The sequence below is a fragment of the Protomyctophum bolini genome, assembly GCF_963924005.1.
Source record: "Protomyctophum bolini genome assembly, chromosome: 9".
NCBI classification, from domain to species: domain Eukaryota; kingdom Metazoa; phylum Chordata; class Actinopteri; order Myctophiformes; family Myctophidae; genus Protomyctophum; species Protomyctophum bolini.
The window spans coordinates 3,678,637-3,699,137 of record NC_137870.1 but is presented as its reverse complement, the minus strand read 5'-3'; the positions used below and the strand labels follow the sequence as shown (position 1 = coordinate 3,699,137).

General features: G+C 44.0%; 1 protein-coding gene across 3 annotated transcripts in view; it reads right to left on the bottom strand.

Moving 5' to 3' along the window:
• The window catches only part of dgkd (diacylglycerol kinase delta), a 54,360-nt gene that overhangs the window by 11,093 nt on the left and 22,766 nt on the right, over positions 1-20,501 (bottom strand). For all 3 annotated transcript variants that reach the window (XM_080772278.1, XM_080772279.1, XM_080772277.1), the window contains 21 exons: positions 20,008-20,140; positions 18,553-18,659; positions 17,470-17,595; positions 16,615-16,717; positions 15,918-16,080; positions 15,303-15,411; positions 13,769-13,908; positions 12,208-12,292; positions 11,263-11,357; positions 10,969-11,068; positions 10,098-10,473; positions 8,434-8,610; positions 6,513-6,641; positions 5,641-5,737; positions 5,095-5,205; positions 4,818-4,914; positions 3,594-3,701; positions 2,389-2,502; positions 1,830-1,964; positions 1,414-1,568; positions 839-950 (listed from right to left, as the gene is read on the bottom strand). In XM_080772278.1, coding sequence (XP_080628404.1) covers positions 839-950; positions 1,414-1,568; positions 1,830-1,964; positions 2,389-2,502; positions 3,594-3,701; positions 4,818-4,914; positions 5,095-5,205; positions 5,641-5,737; positions 6,513-6,641; positions 8,434-8,610; positions 10,098-10,473; positions 10,969-11,068; positions 11,263-11,357; positions 12,208-12,292; positions 13,769-13,908; positions 15,303-15,411; positions 15,918-16,080; positions 16,615-16,717; positions 17,470-17,595; positions 18,553-18,659; positions 20,008-20,140 — 2,772 coding nt within the window. The remainder of the gene's footprint in view (positions 1-838; positions 951-1,413; positions 1,569-1,829; positions 1,965-2,388; positions 2,503-3,593; positions 3,702-4,817; positions 4,915-5,094; positions 5,206-5,640; positions 5,738-6,512; positions 6,642-8,433; positions 8,611-10,097; positions 10,474-10,968; positions 11,069-11,262; positions 11,358-12,207; positions 12,293-13,768; positions 13,909-15,302; positions 15,412-15,917; positions 16,081-16,614; positions 16,718-17,469; positions 17,596-18,552; positions 18,660-20,007; positions 20,141-20,501) is intronic.

Genomic DNA, 20,501 nt, shown 5'->3' with positions numbered 1-20,501 from the left:
GGAACTGGAGCACACACAGCCCAGGAAAAGTGTGGATAGTGGACATATGCGGGTTGTACGACATGGATTTATAAACATTGGTCGAAAAAAAAAAACCCAGTCGCAATGACTAACCAATCAGGAAGCAATTGCTGGCTGTCTAAATACCAACAAAAAAATAAGGTCATTAAAATGTTGACATATTATTGCTTATAGCAGCTTTAACTCAAACATATGGACAACATAACACATTTCGAGTTCGACTAATGACAAATTGACAATTATAGTTTTTGACCACTAGAAATAATTTTGTTGCCATTAAAGACATGTTTGTATATTCCATGCAGCTTGTGATGAGACGCTTCGTACCCCAGAGTTCTTGGAGCTAGCATAAACCTATTAAAGACATGATTAAAGACTGTGATGAGACGCTTCGTACCCCAGAGTTCTTGGAGCTAGCATAAACCTATTAAAGACATGATTAAAGACTGTGATGAGACGCTTCGTACCCCAGAGTTCTTGGAGCTAGCATAAACCTATTAAAGACATGATTAAAGACTGTGATGAGACGCTTCGTACCCCAGAGTTCTTGGAGCTAGCATAAACCTATTAAAGACATGATTAAAGACTGTGATGAGACGCTTCGTACCCCAGAGTTCTTGGAGCTAGCATAAACCTATTAAAGACATGATTAAAGACTGTGATGAGACGCTTCGTACCCCAGAGTTCTTGGAGCTAGCATAAACCTATTAAAGACATGATTAAAGACTGTGATGAGACGCTTCGTACCCCAGAGTTCTTGGAGCTAGCATAAACCTATTAAAGACATGATTAAAGACTGTGATGAGACGCTTCGTACCCCAGAGTTCTTGGAGCTAGCATAAACCACGTCCATAGCTTTAGAGCTAGCGTTGACCGCGTGCGCCAACTCCTGTTCCAGAGCGGGATGAGACTGGGCCACCTCACGGATACTAACACACACACACACACGCACGCACGCACGCACGCACACACACACACACACACACACACACACACACACACACACACACACACACACACACACACACACACACACACACACACACACACACACACACACACACACACACACACACACACACACACACACACACACACACACACACACACACACACACACACACACACACACACACACACACACACACACACACACACACACACACACACACACACACACACACACACACACACACACACACACACACACACACACACACACACACACACACACACACACACACACACACACACACACACACACACACAATATAAAGTTGTTTTAATACAATGTCATCTCACACATCATAACCACAGGCTTCTTATTTTCTTCCTAACTAATGGTCGATTAGACACACACGCACGCACACACACACACACACACACACACACCTGTGTATCAGTGCTCCAGCAGCCTGTCCGAACAGAGCAATCTGATTGGCTTCTTCCTCGGACACAATCTCAGGCTGGGATTGGAGGGATGCTTGTGGGCGGGGGAACTCGCACCTCTGCTTGTCTTCCCAGGACTTAAGCGTGCTCTCAAACGCCTGTAAAAAAACACCCACAGAGCCCATGGCGTTGGTACAATACAACATATCACAACCTCAATAGCTGGGAAGGTAAATTATGTCCAAAAGAAAAAGGAAAAAATCTGGGGGTCCTTGACGTGAAAAAGGTTGAGCACCACTGACATAGAAACATGGGTTTTTCAGAAAAACAAATAGATTTTGAAGCCTTTTTTTTTATCGACCTCGACCTCAGTCCAAAATGGGTTAAAGGAACAACACCGGTCCGGCGGGTATACTGACCCGGTCTCTGGTGAGGGTCTGCGTGCGGTTCTTGTGGACGATCTTAATGAATCCTGGAGGTTGAAGCCACGCCTCCCCGTCCACCTGCACTGGAACGCCCTCATCCCCAAGGATGGTGATCTTTACCGTACGGCACTACAACACAGGAACAGAACCGTTTAGTAGAGACACACTACAACACAGGAACAGACAGTTTAGTTTAGTAATTTTTACTAGTTGACTAGTTGCCTAGTTTACAAGTCGACTAGTTGTTTAACTACCTATTATGTTAAAATATATATATATATATATATATATATATATTTATTTAATTATTTGGAAATATTTGTACATTTAAAAACTGTGTACATTGGTGACTATAACTATAATCTACCTGATCTTGAGGCCTACAAATTAATTAAAATTAAATAACCTTTTGGTTTTTTTCTTCCTACCAACAAGGTCGACTAGTGGATTTAGTAGTCGACTAGTTGCTTAATGCTAATAATGCCCTACCAGATACATACCAGACAGACAGACAGACAGACAGACAGACAGACAGACAGACAGACAGACAGACCTGTGCGATGCGATGGTGTTGGAGGTTGATGACTCTCGACACGGCCATCTGCATGCTGCCGAACACGGCGACCACCTCCAACACTTTATCATCAAACGATGGAGCAGTGAACATCTGGACAGATGTGGGAGAGAGAGAGACAGAGAGAGAGAGAGAGAGAGAGAGAGAGAGAGACACACAGAGAGAGACAGACAGACAGAGAGAGAGAGAGAGAGAGAGAGAGAGAGAGAGAGAGAGAGACAGACAGAGAGACAGACAGAGAGAGAGACATACAGAGAGAGAGAGAGAGAGACAGAGGGACAGAGAGACAGACAGAGAAGGGGTTGATATTAACCACTTGAACCCCAGCATTCTTATTCTGGGGAGGGTGTGGGCATGTTCCGTCGTGGACAGCACACGGCTAGCATTTTAAATATTATATATCACGTGACACTCATCATACCTCAAAATGCATGCATCAATAATAGGGCTACTATGATTCATCTTCTAAACAATCAAATCAAATCTATTTATATAGCACATTTAAAAACAACTCTCATTGTACTAAAGTGCTTCACAAATGCAATACAATACAATACAATACAGTGCAGAAGACGTCAATAATAAAACAACAGGCATATATAGGACAGAATAATCTAAAAGGAAAGGTGCAGGATCATGTTGGTGGTGGAAAGGCTTGTGAATATAAAAATGTTTTCAGTTGTGATTTAAAAAGACTCAACGGAGGGCGCAGACCTTTAACCGCGAGGGGAATTTTGTTCCACAGAGTGGGGGCTGAGACAGCAAAGGCGCGGTCGCCCCCTGAGCCTCTTTTTTTGAGTGCGGAACCCCTAAGAGGTATAAGGACTAGTATTATTAATCTCATCAACTGCAGCACAAAGTATGACAAAAAACTACCTACTGTACCTACCTACCTACCTACAGTACCAACTAACTACTGAATATGCTGCAGACAAGCCACCGTCTGGTCTAATATGATCTCTACAACCACAGATGTCAAGAGAGAGAGAAATAAACAAACACGTAAAGATTTTGTTCTCTTGGTATTTTTTTGTAGCTTATGTCAGCTCTTCCCCACATCATTTGATATGAGGGTTCTGTTGGTGCATTATGCACAACAAGAGAGACGGAGAATATACACGTACGTCTCTTCTCCATGACCACCCAGAGAGGTATACATACTGTACTGTAGTACAGTAACTTACATCATCCTCCTTCGTTCCTCCCCAGAAGTTGGTCCCTCCTGCGTAGCTGGGAATGTTCAACACCGCAATGCCCTGTAGACTGGGCAACGGAATGGGACGACCGTCACACTGCACACGCACACGCACACGCACACGCGTGTACACACACACACACACACACACGCACGCACGCGCACACACACACACACACACACACACACACACACACACACACACACACACACACGCACACGCACACGCACACGCACACGCACACACACAGTTATTGTACATGTCAACGGTGCTTTTACTCGATTGGCTAAAACAATGTGGCTCTGCTCCTGATATAGTTAACACTCTAAAGTATAAAGTAAAGTATGGGGGGAAAAAACGACATCAGGATGACTTCTGACGTTCAGAAATAGTCTAGTTTGAAATGCCTACAAGTTCTGGACGGGAACCCGTTTTGGTCTTTTAATGCAGACGCTCTGGATTAAGAGCGTCTGCTAAATGCCTAAATTGTAACTGAGCATTATGTTGTACTTTAGCTATTGAAGCATAGCAGATCTACAAGCTCGTAGCGCGCCACCGAGTGGCGCGCTACGAGCTTGTGGGTCTGCTATTTTTGAAAAATTGTGACAATGTGGCACAAATCTTATATATTCTTTCAGAAGACTTTTTCAACTGTAGATTTAAGTCGACTAAAATCGTATAATATTTAGTCGACTGAATCTAGACTAACACTAGAACATTCCAAGTGACAGAAATTTATGTGACTAAAACTTCATGAAAACTATTCCAAAGACTAAAACCAAATCTCTAAATGTGCTGCCAAAAACACCACTGTTTCAGCGGGACATAGCAGTGCGCGCTTGTGCAAACACAGGTAAGACAAGTACAGTACGAAGCCTTGAGGTGCACCCGAGTGAACCGTAGGTGAGCGACTTATTATTATTATTATTATTGGTCCTCGGGTTAAACACCCGTTGTCTCCTTTAGGGCATTCACTTCCAGTCATTTTTACTAGTTGACTAGTTGCCTAGTTTAGTTATTTAACTACCTATTATGTATTTTTTTTAAATATTTGTACATTTAAAAACCGTGTACATTGGTGACTATGACTAAAATCTACCTGATCTTGAGGCCTACAAAATCGGGAAAAAAAAAAAAAAGAAAACTAGTACCAACAAGGTTGACTAGTGGATTTACTAGTCGACTAGTCGCTTAACGCCCTAGTCTCCTTACCTCCAGTAGAACCCTCTGCTCCAGGTTCTTGTAGGTTCTGTGTAGCAGCTCCCTGGTACCCAGAACACCATACCACATCATGTTCTTAGTGCGACTCCTGAACCAACACACACACACACACACACACACACACACACACACACAGAAACTCTCTTCACAAGATGGAAGTGCCACATCATCGAACCCTGCACACTCAAAGACACGCTCCATATATTATGGCCAGTAACAGAATTCATTCCATTGTGTTGATCTGACCAATATTATTAATTATCATCACCTGCATTTCTCTGGGTGTTCGTCTCTCTTGTTGTTGAAATCCAGAGAGATCTTTGCGTCCAGGCCGATGCCAAAGTAGTTGTTCATCACACACTTTTCCGTGTAGCAGTCTCTGCAGTGGAACGGAGTAAATGACAGTAGAATACATGAAAAGCACATTACTAATAAATAATAACAATGGGCGGCTGTGGCTCTGGAGGTATAGAGCAGGTCGTCTAATGATCCCTGGGGTCGGCGGTTCGAATCCCGGCTCCTCCTGTTCACATGTGGAAGTGTCCTTGGGCAAGACACTGAACCCTACATTGCCTCTAATGAGTCGGTCGGTGTGAGCTCGCCACCGTCGGTGTGTGAATGTGGAGAAGTGAGGACGCTGGCGTCGACTGTTCGCCGCTTCACCTCCCAATGTATGAATGAATGAACCGTTGTGAATGTAAAGTGCTTTGAGCACTTGGAAAAGCGCTATGAAAATGCAATTCATTATTACAACAGAAATAGAACGTGTAGAATGATGTAAGTAAGGCCTGTGATGAAAGCGTGGTGGACTCACATGTTGTCAGGGTCATAGTTGAAAGGGTCTGCGTTGACCAACAGTCGGCTGATGAAGGAACTACTGGACAGAGAACCTGATATACCTGCCCTGAGACCTAGGCACGCACACACACACACACACACACACACACACACACACACACACACACACACACACACACACACACACACACACACACACACACACACACACACACACACACACACACACACACACACACACACACACACACACACACACACACACACACACACACACACACACACACACACACACACACACACGTTAATCACTGCAGATTCAGCTGGTGTAATTCAGTTATTCTGGCTGGTTTTAATCAATGAAATCGGTTGGTTTTAATCAATGAAATCAGCTCGTTTAAATCTGTGAAATCGGCTGGTTTAATCAGTGAAATCGGCTGGTTTTAATCAGTGGGATCAGCTGGTTTTTTAAAAGAATGAAATCGGCTGGTTTTAATCAATGAAATCAACTCGTTTAAATCAGTGAAATCGGCTGGTTTTAATCAGTGAAATCAGCTGGTTTTAATCACTGAAATCAAACCGTGTAATCAATGTAATCAGCTGATGTTAATCAATTAAATGAGCTGGTGATAATCAGCGAAATCAGCTGGTGATAACCAGTGAAACTACAGCTTGGTGTACTGTTGAATTAGAACGAAACTCTGAACACGATCAGAATCCAATAGAGCAGGTCTGAACGCTGGTCTAAATAACACCAGAATACATAAAGGAGGATAAAATGAGTTCTTAACGGCATAGAGAAGGAGAAGGAGGAGGTCTTACTGGGATAGAGGAGGATAAAGGATAGAGGATAAAGGATAGAGGAGGAGAAGGAGGAGGTGGTCTCACTGGGATAGAGGATCTTGGTGTTGAGCATCGGCATATTTTCCCTACTTCCCGTCTGGGCAGGAAGTGACGCAGAGCTGCCCAGGGACAGGCTTCCCTTGCTGATGAGCTTCTCACAGGGTGACTTATTGACTACAGACAGTACAGACAGTACAGACAGACAGACAGTACAGAAAGTACAGTACAGTACAGTACAGTACAGACAGACAGACAGTACAGAACAGACAGTACAGTACAGTACAGTACAGTACAGTACAGTACAGTACAGTACAGTACAGTACAGGCAGGCAGGCAGGCAGGCAGGCAGGCAGGCAGGCAGGCAGACAGACAGACAGACAGACAGACAGACAGACAGACAGACAGACAGACAGACAGACAGACAGACAGACAGACAGAGGAACATTTTAGGTTGGTTTCCTTTAATGTGGAGACAGTATCTAGGCAGATCATTCTAGCAAACTGTACATTTAACTCCCATATCATGTTATATGGTTACTTATAATGTGGTTATATTCATGTAGAAAACAGAAGAAGAAATTATTATTATACTGTAACTAAAGCTAGCAAAAATAAACTAGAATAAAAAACAAGCACCCAGAAGAAAATATGTTGACAACAGATAAAAACTAGAGTAAAATGTTAGGAAGGGACTAGTGGACAAGAGATCCCAGTATAACTCGGTTGCATGCTGACGATAGCCGATCTACAAGCTCGCAACGCGTCGCAGCAGCTTGTAGATCGGCTATCTTCAGCAAGTATAAAATCAGCCATGACGACACCAAGGCATCAAGGCTAAATCACCTGTAGATTTAGTCGACTGAAATCTTATGACATTTAGTCGACTAAAACTAATACATTCCAGGTGACTAAAATGTGACTGAAACTAAATGAAAACCATTCAAGAGAACTATGACTAAAACTAAAATAGAAATTTGCTGCCACCAACCCCAGAGCTAACCTGACGCTGCCAGATCCAAGAAGCTTGCTACACAAATTTGTTTCACAGCTTATTTGGATCTGGGATCGCGGAAGCAAATTCGATGACGGGGCTGTTCCTTTTTTTCAAGATACTTGGTAGATGATTGGATGGGAGCGTCTGTCCATCACTGTGTGGGCGTGCAAACACAACCAATCATATTGACGTGTCTAAATACCGTCACATCCGCTTTTGCACATATCCCGCCTTTAGCTCACGCTGATTGGTTCGGTACGAAGCAGATCTGACTCAGGGCTCAACTCCGTCAGAGATCCCAGATGAGTGTTGTGTTGGGGAATATGTTTCCCCAATACCGCCCTCATCTGGCAGCGTCAGGTTACCCCAGAGCACCAAAAAGGGAATAAAAACACCCATGGGCAGAGTTGTGAGTGAGTGCCTCGTTGGAGCCAGGTGTGTGTGTTGACGGGGGAGGGCGGAAGAATTTACACTGGTACGCCGGAAGAGAAGAATTCCCAGCACATCTTTTCCGGGACTGAACATGCGCTCTGTGACGCTTCCGCGTGGCTTCGCAAGGAATCTCGGGATTTTTTTTTGCCCCTCCCTTGAGCACATACGCTCCACAGCCGAAAGGGGCCTTTCTACCTTTATATGTCTAGGGCATGGGTGGGCAACTGGCGGCCCGGGGGCCACATGCTTCCCCTCACCTTCACTTAATGCGGCCCCCGCATGTTAATATCAGAGTACTGATATAGTATTGATTTCAGCTGTTTACAATTCCAAACCCGCTTTAATTACTTTTAATGACTAGTATTAAATGACTAGTACTTAATGACTGATTAAGTACTAGTACGAAATCTGGTTTTCAATTCAAATATAACAAAAATAGCTGATCTACAAGCTTGTGTGGCCTCTCTGGAGTGAGTGTGGAAATATAGTGGCCCTCTCCATCGTCAAAGTTGCCCAGCCCTGGTCTAGGGTTTGACTGACCTCTGCGTGCCGTGGGGGCGTGGCCCCGTGTGGAGCCGCTGTAGGACGAGCGGACGGACACTTTGTCCCCGTCCTCCTCCTCCTCCTCGTCCTCCACACGCTGCTCGTCCTGCTGCAGCGGACCTCCCACGGCCAACGAGAACACGTCCTGGGTCTGAGCGTTCTGCTCGTCCACCGCTGAGAGAGAGAGAGAGAGAGAGAGAGAGAGACTATCACAATCCATTCAGACAGAACACGTCCTGGGTCTGAGCGTTCTGCTCGTCCACCGCTGAGACAGAGAGAGAGAGAGAGAGAGAGAGACTATCACAATCCATTCAGACAGAACACGTCCTGGGTCTGAGTGTTCTGCTCGTCCACCGCTGAGACAGAGAGAGAGAGAGAGAGAGAGAGAGAGAGACTATCACAATCCATTCAGACAGAACACGTCCTGGGTCTGAGCATTCTGCTCGTCCACCGCTGAGACAGAGAGAGAGAGAGAGAGAGAGAGAGAGAGACAATCACAATCCATTCAGACAGAACACGTCATGGGTCTGAGCATTCTGCTCGTCCACCGCTGAGACAGAGAGAGAGAGAGAGAGAGACAGAGAGACAATCACAATCCATTCAGACAGAGTAGTAGACTAGTATACAGTAGTAGACTAGTTCTTCAGTACTGTAGTACCACCTGGTATGGATGTCTGTCTGCAGCCCTAAAGTCACAACTGCTGCAACAACTGAACATTTGTTCAAAGATTGTTGGACAACAACTTCAGAAACTTTATACATCCACATATGATAACAGCATCCTAAGGTTAGCAAGGAATATCACCTCTAATACTAAGCATGTGTTGTATGGAGCATATAGGTTGCTACCTTCAGGAAGGAGATGTGGTGTACCAGCATACAATAAGGTCAGACTAAAGAGGTCCTTTGTCTACCAGTCGACCTTGAGGCTTAATCAGTAGTTGTATTGTAGCCACGGGATAATCTAAGCGGTGGATATTGCTCATGTCTTTATGTATGTAAATTGTCTTGTTCTTTGTGTTTTGTATATGTTCTGCATACTTGGCTGCTGTGTTGCAAGACAAATTTAATTGTGAACTGACAATAAAGTACTATATCATATCGTATCAGTAGACACTTTGAGAAGCAATGCTGGTTCTCAAAGTGGCAGAGCCTTCAGAGTTAACTTAACACTTTAATTGCCCGGGGTTATTTAATCCATTACATCATAGCGCCCATTCGATTTATAAACACGGACCACTTTTACAGACGGACCAGATGTTGTTGTTAATGTGTGTGTAGCAGCTAACGATAGCCACACCACTCTAGAGTCGATCGACAACAACTGGAGGTAAGAATAAATCTATCGCGACTATAGCGACTGGACCACAGGATCTTTTTTCATAATTAGACGGGATGATTTAGATCGCGAGTTTTTTCGTTTTTTCATCGGCTAAACAGGGGAGGGAGTTTTTCGATGACGTCTCACTCTTACGCAACACCGAGGATTGCCCAACAGGCGCCACCTAGGCTGTGGAGCCACGTGATCCGTTTTCATATCGATGAACTTCGTCTTTTGGACAATACTTCGTCCTGGGCGTTACTAATAGAAAGGACAAAGAACTTCGTCCTGGGCGTTGGGGTTGTTAACATTAAAAAAAAAGCATGTCTGTGCGACTCACCTTTCTCTGTGTGCTCAATAATCTGCCTGATGGCCTTCTTCAGGCTGTTTGCTCTCAACATCAGCTGCTCTCTGGGTTTAAACATGGCCGCCGCAGAAGAAGACGAACTGCAGGCAGAGGTGCGAGGGGGCGGCGTGGGGCAGTGCGGAGGAGGACAAGAAGACAGAAGAAGGACGCTGCTCTCCCCCTCGGGCTCCTCCGCGATGGTGGGGGGAGGAGGTGCCGGGGCCAGGGGCTGCGGTGGGGGCGGAGGAGGAGGAGGAGGAGGGGGAGGTGGTGGTGGTGGTGGTGCAGGGGGGAGGACAGCGGAGGAGGCCTGGGCCTCCTCGCTCAGCGTCTTCAGGAGGGAGTCCAGTTTCTCCTTCAGGACGACACACTGCAGAGGAGGAGGAGGAGGAGATGCGGAGACATGGATACCTCCTCGCGTTCGTACACACACACACACCGAACAGACACAGTTGACGCGAACGTGTATGGTTTACTAATCTCACATATTGGCCGTTTTATTTATTCATTTTATTATGTATTATTGTTATTCGTTCGTGCCATTTTTCTTCCTGTTTTTTTGGCAAGTATCTTCTTCTACGGATTAGAGGTGTCAAACAAAGGACCAAGTGTTACTAAAGTGTCGCAACGGCACAACAGTTTACAAGCCAAGAAGAGACTATCATCACTGTTAAAATCCTGAAAAAATATGCAAAATAATACATTTATTGTTGTTTGTTGTTTTGAACATTTTCATAATCTTGCCACCACCACCTGTGTACTGCCGTTTTAACGGTGCTTTAATATTGTGTTCCATTGTGTTTATTTTAATGTGTTTAAACTGTGTTTTTATCGTGTTTTTATCGTACTGGAGATGTTTTGTTACCTTTTTGGCCATGAGGTCACATTCATCAGAGCTCTCCGTGTTCTTCTCGTACGCCTTCCCAACGCGGGCTACAAAATCCTTCACTGTCTCACACAGCACCCTGAGAACGAGCACACACACACACACACACACACACACACACACACACACACACACACACACACACACACACACACACACACACACACACACACACACACACACAGTGTCAACAGTATACAATAGTCAACAATCAATCGGTCAATTCATTAAAGTGAGACAGAAGGAATTGAGACAAGAGAGAAAAATACACACTTGGCAGAGGAGATCACCACAGAGTGCTGATCTGAGGTCAGGATCTTGGACAGATGAGCCGCTACTGAATCCTCATAGGTCAGAATGTGTTGAACCTGGAGCAAAACAAATCAGACCGGCATTAAGGTGTGGAAATATCGAACTGCCGTCATGTCCTGGTGACGTGCATGTCGTCAATTTGAACTGGAACATTGTACTGGTGGTGACTGCGTAGCCTACTATTATGTCCTGGAGACACGTATGTTGTCAAAATGGGGTCAAATGGATCCTTATGGGTCTGTAACTCAGAGAGTGTACAAACGGGTCCATTTGGTTCCATTTGTACACTCTCAGAGTTAAATTAACATTGATTTTACAATATAAATTGGGGGTCCCAGAGATATAAATGTTTTTGTATGTAGTCATAGCACTTTATAGTATATATATGTATAGTATAGTTTATATGTATAGTTTCATTATTCCACTGTTACGTTCTTAGCTTACGCATGTTTCACGATAACCACTTTTTTTATGTATGTGATGTATTGCCATGGTTTTTGTTTTGTTGCTTATTGTAAATCGCTCTGGATTAAATGCCTAAATTGTAGAAATGCCATTAAATGGGGGTAGGCAGACTAATATGCATGTCAAACTGGGGGTCCTTGAAATGAAAATGGTTGAGAGTCACTGCTAGAGAGGTAAAAATCTTCTCTTCTCTTGTGGGGGTCCCTGGCGTATATTTTCTAATAGGGGTCCACAGGGCTAAATTAGTGTCAATTTGGGGGTCCTTGACATGACAAAGTTTTGGGGAACCACTGCTGTAGAATGTACCGTACATCCCTAAAATAAAGGTTTTTTGCTCCCTTTGTTCATCCATCTACACTAGATTCACAAACAAACTAATCACACGGTATAGGTAGCTATGGGGGGGGGATGGGGAAGTGATGTCACTTCCTGCTTGTCTACCTCAGAGTCATCGCTGCAGTCCTCGGTAACCGTAGAGGACGAGTGTTGCCGTGGAAACTTGGTCTCGTAGACCATAACGCTCCACCTACAGCAGGAAGGAAAGGGAACAGGAAACAAGGTATTGAACCATAACGCTCCACCTACAGCAGGAAGGAAAGGGAACAGGAAACAAGGTATTGAAGACATGTTGTCTATAGCAAGTAACTCGTCTGTCTCTACAGCGTCTCATCTGTGGTGACCTCAATGTAGTATACCAACCAACCGGTGACGGTAATGAACGCTTGTATACTGACGCTTGTCCCACATGTCTCATGTTGTGTGAATTGCGAACAATCTAAAACCACTAAATTTAAAAATGTATAAATTAAAAAACTTTAATTAAACAAAAAAAAAATAATAATAATAATAAAATAAATAATAATAATAAAAAAAAAGATAAAAATAAAAATAAATAAATAACCCACTTTCGGACAAACACAAACTCACAAACTAGTAGTGTGAATGAGTGCCACGCCTATATATTGTTAGGTCTAGTAAATACCTTAAGAACGATTACTAAATAGTAAGTTAGTTACTATAGTAATTAACGATACATTGATAACTATTCTAACTGTACATATTGTTTTAAAAAGAAAAACTGTTCTTGGTGTGGACGACCCCTTAACACCTCACCCGTCTTAACACCTCACTCATATAAACTCTCATACTGTCTAGTCATTCACCTTTTGGACAAAAAATAGCAAATCTACAAGCTCTCAACGCGTCGCGCTGCGACGCGTTGAGAGCTTGTAGATCAGCTATTTTCGGGGCGCAACCCAGCACTCTTTAGCTAGTGGAGATGCAGGTGTGTTTGGATTACCAAACAAATTTGTTCGACACAAAATGCTGCGTTCCAAGTTCAGGAGGGAAAAAAACCAATTCTCCTGAATGCTGCCTTCCGGCATGGCATGGAAAGGAAAGGCAATTCTCCTGAATGCTGCCTTCCGGCATGGCATGGAAAGGAGTGGCATTTGCATTTCTTTAACCACAGTAAACGCTGCATTTGTTGGTCTGGAAAGGGCAGTTGTTTTACAGACGGGTAAAAGATGTCCATGTGTGCACCCACTGCCCACTAAACGAAGTGGAAACCGAGCTACACTTCCTAACCATCTGTCCATTGTACCAAGACATCAGAGACACATACTTCCCACAGATTACAACCACACACAGAGATTTTGAAAACATGACCAATGACAAAAAACTCCCATATCTGCTGGGCGAAGTACAACAATGTGCAAACACAGGAGCAAGATTTGTGAGTTGCTGTGATAGGAGAAGGATATAAAATGGAACGCAACCACCCTAAAGATTAATCATTGCAATCATTGCATCGAGTGATCTTGGTACATAGAATTTGATCTATTGAAGATTCTGAGTACATAATTTTTGTTTTGATTGTATTGCTGTATTGTTGTATTGTTCTTTCTGCTTTGGCAATGTAAACGTATGTTTTCTCATGCCAATAAAGCCCTTTGAATTGAAATTGAATTGAATTGTGTGCACTGCACGTCCCTTCTCTCACCTGTCTAACATCTTGGTGCTGGCTCTCTCCAGTTTCTCCAGTATCTGAGGTAGCTGTGTGTCATCGTCGCAGGCCGAACCCCATCCCAGAACCCTCGCCAGGTCGTTCCCCGTTCCCAGTGGCAACACGCCCAGCTGGCACTGGAGAACACCAATTAACATCGTTATAGAGGACCAACCGTTATGCTGAATGTTTCACTTTTAATAAACGCTTAATTAAAAGAAAACTGCGTGAAACACACACCTGCAAAGTATAATACTAAAAGAAAAACGGAAGCTTATTCCTAGCAATTTTAACTTGCTATGAAAGATTCGAAAGCAGTTGATGAACATGATCACGCATGCATGCATGCACGCACGCACGCACGCACGCACTATATTAAAGTCTAACTCGTGTTGATTAGGTGATGTACTGTAATGGTGATGTAAAACAAACGGTGCCAACACAAACATATCAATGCCATTAACAATAAAGAGACAATATGACGAAATGAGTTACAAAATGACCTAAGTACCCTCACAAAAACATGCAGTAATCCTGGTCTCTAAACTGCCTCCCCCTGGCCAGCCAGGGCGCCTGATGGAGGGGAAAGGAACTGGTTGGAATAACGTGTTCCTTCCACGCGCTACGTCCAACCAGGGAAACTCCCCCTTGTCAGGTGTAAAGGAGCAACTTGGACACTCAAGCATGAAGGAAGCATGAGTTAAGTCCGTTGCTCTCCCCAGGTTGGCGGAGGGTGTGTAGAGCCCAGGATCACAGTAGATGATTGACACAGGGGTGAAAAACGTGGGATAAAAAGAATATTAAAGCAAATTGACCTAAGTTTTCCCTTCATTGTCAATGGCGTTTATTAAACAAACTTAAAGACAAAACATTAAACCTAGCGCCCCTCAAAAAATACATAAATCAATTTGACCTTACACTGTACTGTATTAGACAGTGCCAATTAAGTTGACTTCCACTGCACTGTACTGTACTCGACGGTTAGCCTAGTCTCTACTAGCCTCTATTATCACTAGCCACAGCCATTAACCCATTTAGACCTGACATCGACATTTAAAAAATGTCTTCTAAATCCTGACAGTTTTCTGAAATACCTATGTTTCTATATCAGTGGTGCTCAATATGTCATGTCAAGGATCCCCAGAATTATCTGCATTTTGTAATTATTTGTTTGGTCTAAAATATTGTGTTTGTTGTCATGATTTGTCACGACTAGCGTTGTCTTCGCACGACGCTTAAGAGGGTCTTTAAATAAATACTTTTATAAATGTCTACGGGGGAAAATGCATTGGGATTTATTTCCTGGGCCTGGCGTCGTCATGAAAGGGGGCGGGACTGAGACGCTCTATAGCGTGCAGTGGATTGCTGGGTGTCAGGTTACTGGAATTAGATTTTAAGATGTCCTGTGTACCTCTGTGTGTGATTGTGTGTGTGATTGTGTGTGTGTGTGTGTGTGTGTGTGTGTGTGTGTGTGTGTGTGTGTGTGTGTGTGTGTGTGTGTGTGTGTGTGTGTGTGTGTGCGTGCATGCACCTGTTTGTGCAGTGTCAGTGTGTCTATCTCGGAGAGCACCCAACCCACACTGCCGTCACCACCACACACCAAGATACGAAATGTATCAAACTTCTGAAACAAACGCAGACTAGGGAGAGAGAGATAGAGATAGAGAGAGAGAGAGAGAGAGAGAGAGAGAAATAAGTTCCGTTAAGTTGACGCCATGATTGTCCATCTATTAACACATTTATCATTTGTGACACACGGACACACACTACTAGGGCATTAAGCAACTAGTAAACTAGTCGACTAGTAATTCCACTAGTCGACCTTGTTGGTACTAGTTGACTAGTTGATAAGAAAAAAAGAAAACAAAGTAAAAATAAATCCCCCGATTTTGTAGGCCTCAAGATCAGGTATAGAATAGATCATAGTTATAGTCACCAATGTACACCGTTTTTAAATGTACAAATATGTATTTACCCCCCCCCCCCAAAAAAAAACCCTACATAATGGGTAGTTAAACAGTAAACTAGTCAACTAGTAAAAATGACGTAGAAGTGAATGCCCTAGCACACGCACACACACACACACACACACACACACGCACACGCACACGCACACGCACACACGCACACACGCACACACACCCACCCTAGGTGTGGTCCTCCGTTCATCAGGTCGAACACCTGAGCGGGGTTCAGCAGCTGTTTGAAACGCCGGAGGAACTTCACCCCCTGGTTGTCTCCACTCTTAGAGTTGACAAACACCAGCAGAGGACTGGTACAGGACGGAGGACAGGACGCCTTCCAGAAACCTGACCAACACAAAATGAAATATTAATATTAACCCATTTTGACCCGAGATCAGATTCTAAAAAATCGACAGTTTTCTGAAAAAGCATGACAATCTTTGAGAACGGCTGACATGGGTAATATTTCAGAAAACCGTCGTGCTTTAGAAGGCATTTGAAGAATCTCTTTTCTCAGGTCTAAAATGGGTTAACACTCTCACTGGTCACATATAGCATGTTATGTAGACAGCACTATAATTGCATTGTATGTAGTCATAGCACGCCATAGTACATTATGTATAGCATAGTAGTATAGATGTATAGTTTATATGTATAGCTTCATTATATAGATATTCCACTGTTACTTTCTTAGCTTACGCATGTTTCATGATAAATGTTTTGATGTGATGTATTCCCATGCTTTTTTGTTCTTGCTTAATGTAAGTCGCTCTGGATTAAGAGCGTCTGCTAAATGCCTAAATTGTAAATTGTAAATTGTACTGGTCAGGCTAGAAATTAGTAACGACAGTTCTGAAGTGAGACAGACGGTTAGCTGACCGTCGGAGTCGATGCTGTTGAGGGCAGTCGGAGGGATGACCGAGACTTTACACTGTCCCAGAGGACACTTGGACGACAGCTGCTCCTTACAGCCGCTGTGGACCTGCGGGACAAAGAGGGACACGTCATTACACTGTCCCAGAGGACACTTGGACGACAGCTGCTCCTTACAGCCGCTGTGGACCTGCGGGACAAAGAGGGACACGTCATTACACTGTCCCAGAGGACACTTGGACGACAGCTGCTCCTTACAGCCGCTGTGGACCTGCGGGACAAAGAGGGACACGTCATTACACTGTCCCAGAGGACACTTGGACGACAGCTGCTCCTTACAGCCACTGTGGACCTGCAGGACAGAGAGGGACACGTCATTTATACATCTAGCAATTCATGTCTGAATTTGTCACACACGTTACCGCAGTGAAATTTGTTCTCCACATTTGACCCGGCCATCTCTTGGAGCGGTGAGCTGCAGCGTGCGCCGCGCTCGGGAATCATTTGATTAGTAGATTTGACCCCCCAATCCAACCCTTTGATGCCGAGTCCCAAGCAGGGACAGTCTTTGGTATGACCCGGCCGGGGATCGAACCCCGACCTCCCAGTTTCAGGGCGGACACTCTAACCACAAGGCCACTGAGCTGGTGTCAAGCCAACAATATATGAATTCCATCTACTGTGTCCCCTATAGGCCTACATTTTTGGGTTTTTTTAAGATTTTCTTTTTAAGTTACGTTTTTTTAAGTTCGTTTTTTAGTGTGTGTATGCGTGCGTGTGTGTTCATAATTGCCCGTTAACGCCTCTTTTCCACGCAGTGTCACTCTCTCCATCCACCCATTAAATGTCTCCCATCCTCACCATAGCTTTGCACCACAGACATCTCCAGTCCTGCAGTCTGAGGACGCTCCCACAGGTTTTATCACAGATGGTGCATTTAGCGCTGACGGGCAGGTTCCCCTCTAGCCACTGGTGAGGCATGGAGATCTGGAGGAGAGAGAAGAGGAGAGGAGGTTACAATTCATTTCCTTATCAGGTGTGTGTGTCTCCGCTCGTCACTGGTTGATTCGATAATCAACAACAGCCTATAGCGATGCGTTGTGCGCCGGTTGATCTTGCTGCGGCGTCGTTTTCGTCGACTGAAGCTAAAACGAAAAATGTTCGTCGACCACCTTTTTCCACTGACGAAAACTGAATGGAAACGAAATGAAAACTAAGCTGTGATGACTAAAACTGAGACTAAATATACTGAAAATTCCGTCAACAAATAAAAACTAGACTAAAATGTTAGGAAGGGACTAGTGATCCAGTATAAGTCATTTTACACTTGGTTGCATGCTGAAAATAGCTGATCTACAAGCTCACAACGCGTCACAGCGCGACACGCTGTGAGCTTGTAGATCGGCTATTTTCAGCAAGTGTTAAAACATTCATTACGACGGCATCAAGGCCCGCCAAAATACATTTTAATCGACTAAATCAACTGTAGATTTAGTCGACTAAAATCCTCTGATATTTAGTCGACTAAAACTAGACTATTCCAGGTGACTAAAACTGCCAAAAACAACACTGTCTTTCTGATCTGCTATTTTGGCTACTTTTGCATGGCATACTTGTACCATAAAGAAGGGCTTAAGGGCATTTGTTTAACGAAAATGTAGCGAAAAACATGAAACACAAAAATATGAAAAGTTGAAATAATAATGATAATATGGAGATACAAGGTGTCCTATAGGTACTTTGTGGCACTACATTATTTACAGTGTCGTTTGTTTGACTCATAAGTTTCATGTAATTTGCTCTGGATAAGATCACCTGCTAAATGCCTACATTGTAAAGTGTGTGTGTGTGTGTGTGTGTGTGTGTGTGTGTGTGTGTGTGTGTGTGTGTGTGTGTGTGTGTGTGTGTGTGTGTGTGTGTGTGTGCGTGTGTGCCTTCACTCACCCCCTCCTCGTCCTCAATGATGTCTTTGCCTATGGAAGCCAGCGTGGTCCATTTACAGTTGTTGGTCGCACGAACAGCACAGCGCTTATGAGCCTTGAACTTGCACACTAGACACACACGCGCACACACACACACACACACACAGTCACACACAACACACACAGTCACACACACACACAGTCACACACAACACACACACACATACACAGTCACACACACTTTTTCGACTTGAAAGCTACTTTCAAAATGACCAGCTCAACAAGATCTATACACACCCAAAAAGGTATTATCCCATAATTGCTGAAAACAGCAGCATTGGCCTTACTGTACATACTATAAGACAACACACTTGGAATGGGAAATAGAGAGCGGAAAATGGAATTTGTTCATGACGTTGTATAGCCCCTCTCGGAACCCTACATAAAGCTTTTATGAAATTTGATTGTCGCTTTATATAGGGTTCCTGGCCATGATAAGATTTTCTAATGCGATTGTTGGAACGCGGATATAAACAAACTCATCGTTTCGTCGATCGGCGCGTTATTACCACGTTTTGTCTTGTGTTCGCTTACGAATGTGCGAACTATAAGTACCTTACATACCTCTGATAAAATCTCCTGTGTCGCGGAAGCCGTTAAGTATTTTTAATCCATGTTTGATTAAAAATGTCGCTTTGATTTCTTCTTGTTTATTTACCGTTTATTGTACCGCCTCCCGATGTGCGGTTGGCTTTGCGGGCTACGTCCCTGCCTTTGATCTGCTCCGTCATAGCTGTAGCACCACTAGCTAGCCAGATAGGCGGTACAATGAGGTGTCAATAAACAAGGTAGGAAGAAGCGACATTTTTAATCAATCATGGATTAAAAATACTTAACGGCTTCCGCGACACAGGAGATGTGTCGGTATGGTATGTAAGGTACTTATAGTTCGCACATGCGTAAGTCAACACATGAAAAAACATCGTAAAAGCGCGCAGAAGCTTTTCTCATGGCGTGTTTACATTGTATTTGTGTGTGCGTAACTGGCGGCAGCCCAGCGTGAACCAGGACCCAATGGTAAAGTAATCAAAGTGTCAGAAACTTTACTACATTTGGGTTCTGCTTGTGGGGCTAGACGTTGTAATGCTATGTTTGTGTGCAAACTATTGAAAGCAAATTATTGCATTGTGTGTTTGAGCTGACAATGAGCTCTTTTTGATGTCAATCAATCAAGTCACCTTAATTCAAGTAGCAGATCGCAAAATATATACATATTTTTAATGATATATATATATTGGGGCTTGTCATGTGGTCTACCTGCAAAGCCTTTGTGATCTACTGGTAGATCGCCATCTACCTTCTTCTGGGCACCCCTGATTTAGGTGGTAGCATCTTGGCTGGCTGTGTGTGCCCGTGCGTGCGTGTGTGCATGCGTGCGTGCGTGCGTGCGTGCGTGCGTGCATGGCGTTGCGTGTACCTTCACAGGACAGCCCGTGTGACGTGACTCCGGACAGAGCCTCTCTGCAGACGTTGCAGTATGTGGGTCTGGCGTGAGAACATGCGTACCAGTTATGCATCCCACTGAAATGGTCCATGCTGTACTGGGTCGACTGGGAGGCAAAGAAGGACAGTTATGGGTGGAACCACAGTGGACAGGACAGTTCACAACAACACCGTTGTTTTAACCCATTTTGGTGTTAGCATTATGTTATGCTTTAGCTATTGAAAAATAGCAGATCTACAAGCTCGTAGCGCGCCACCGAGTGGCGCGCTACGAGCTTGTAGGTCTACTATTTTTGAAGAATCGAAGAGCGACTGACATAGAAGACATTTTTAGAATCTGATCTCAGGTCAGAATGGAAAACTGTCAGGATGTAGAAGACATTTTTTAGAATCTGATCTCAGTTCAGAATGGGTTAACAATATGTGTGCCCAAGACGTCCACACAGATGTCCTGGGAATTACCGCTAT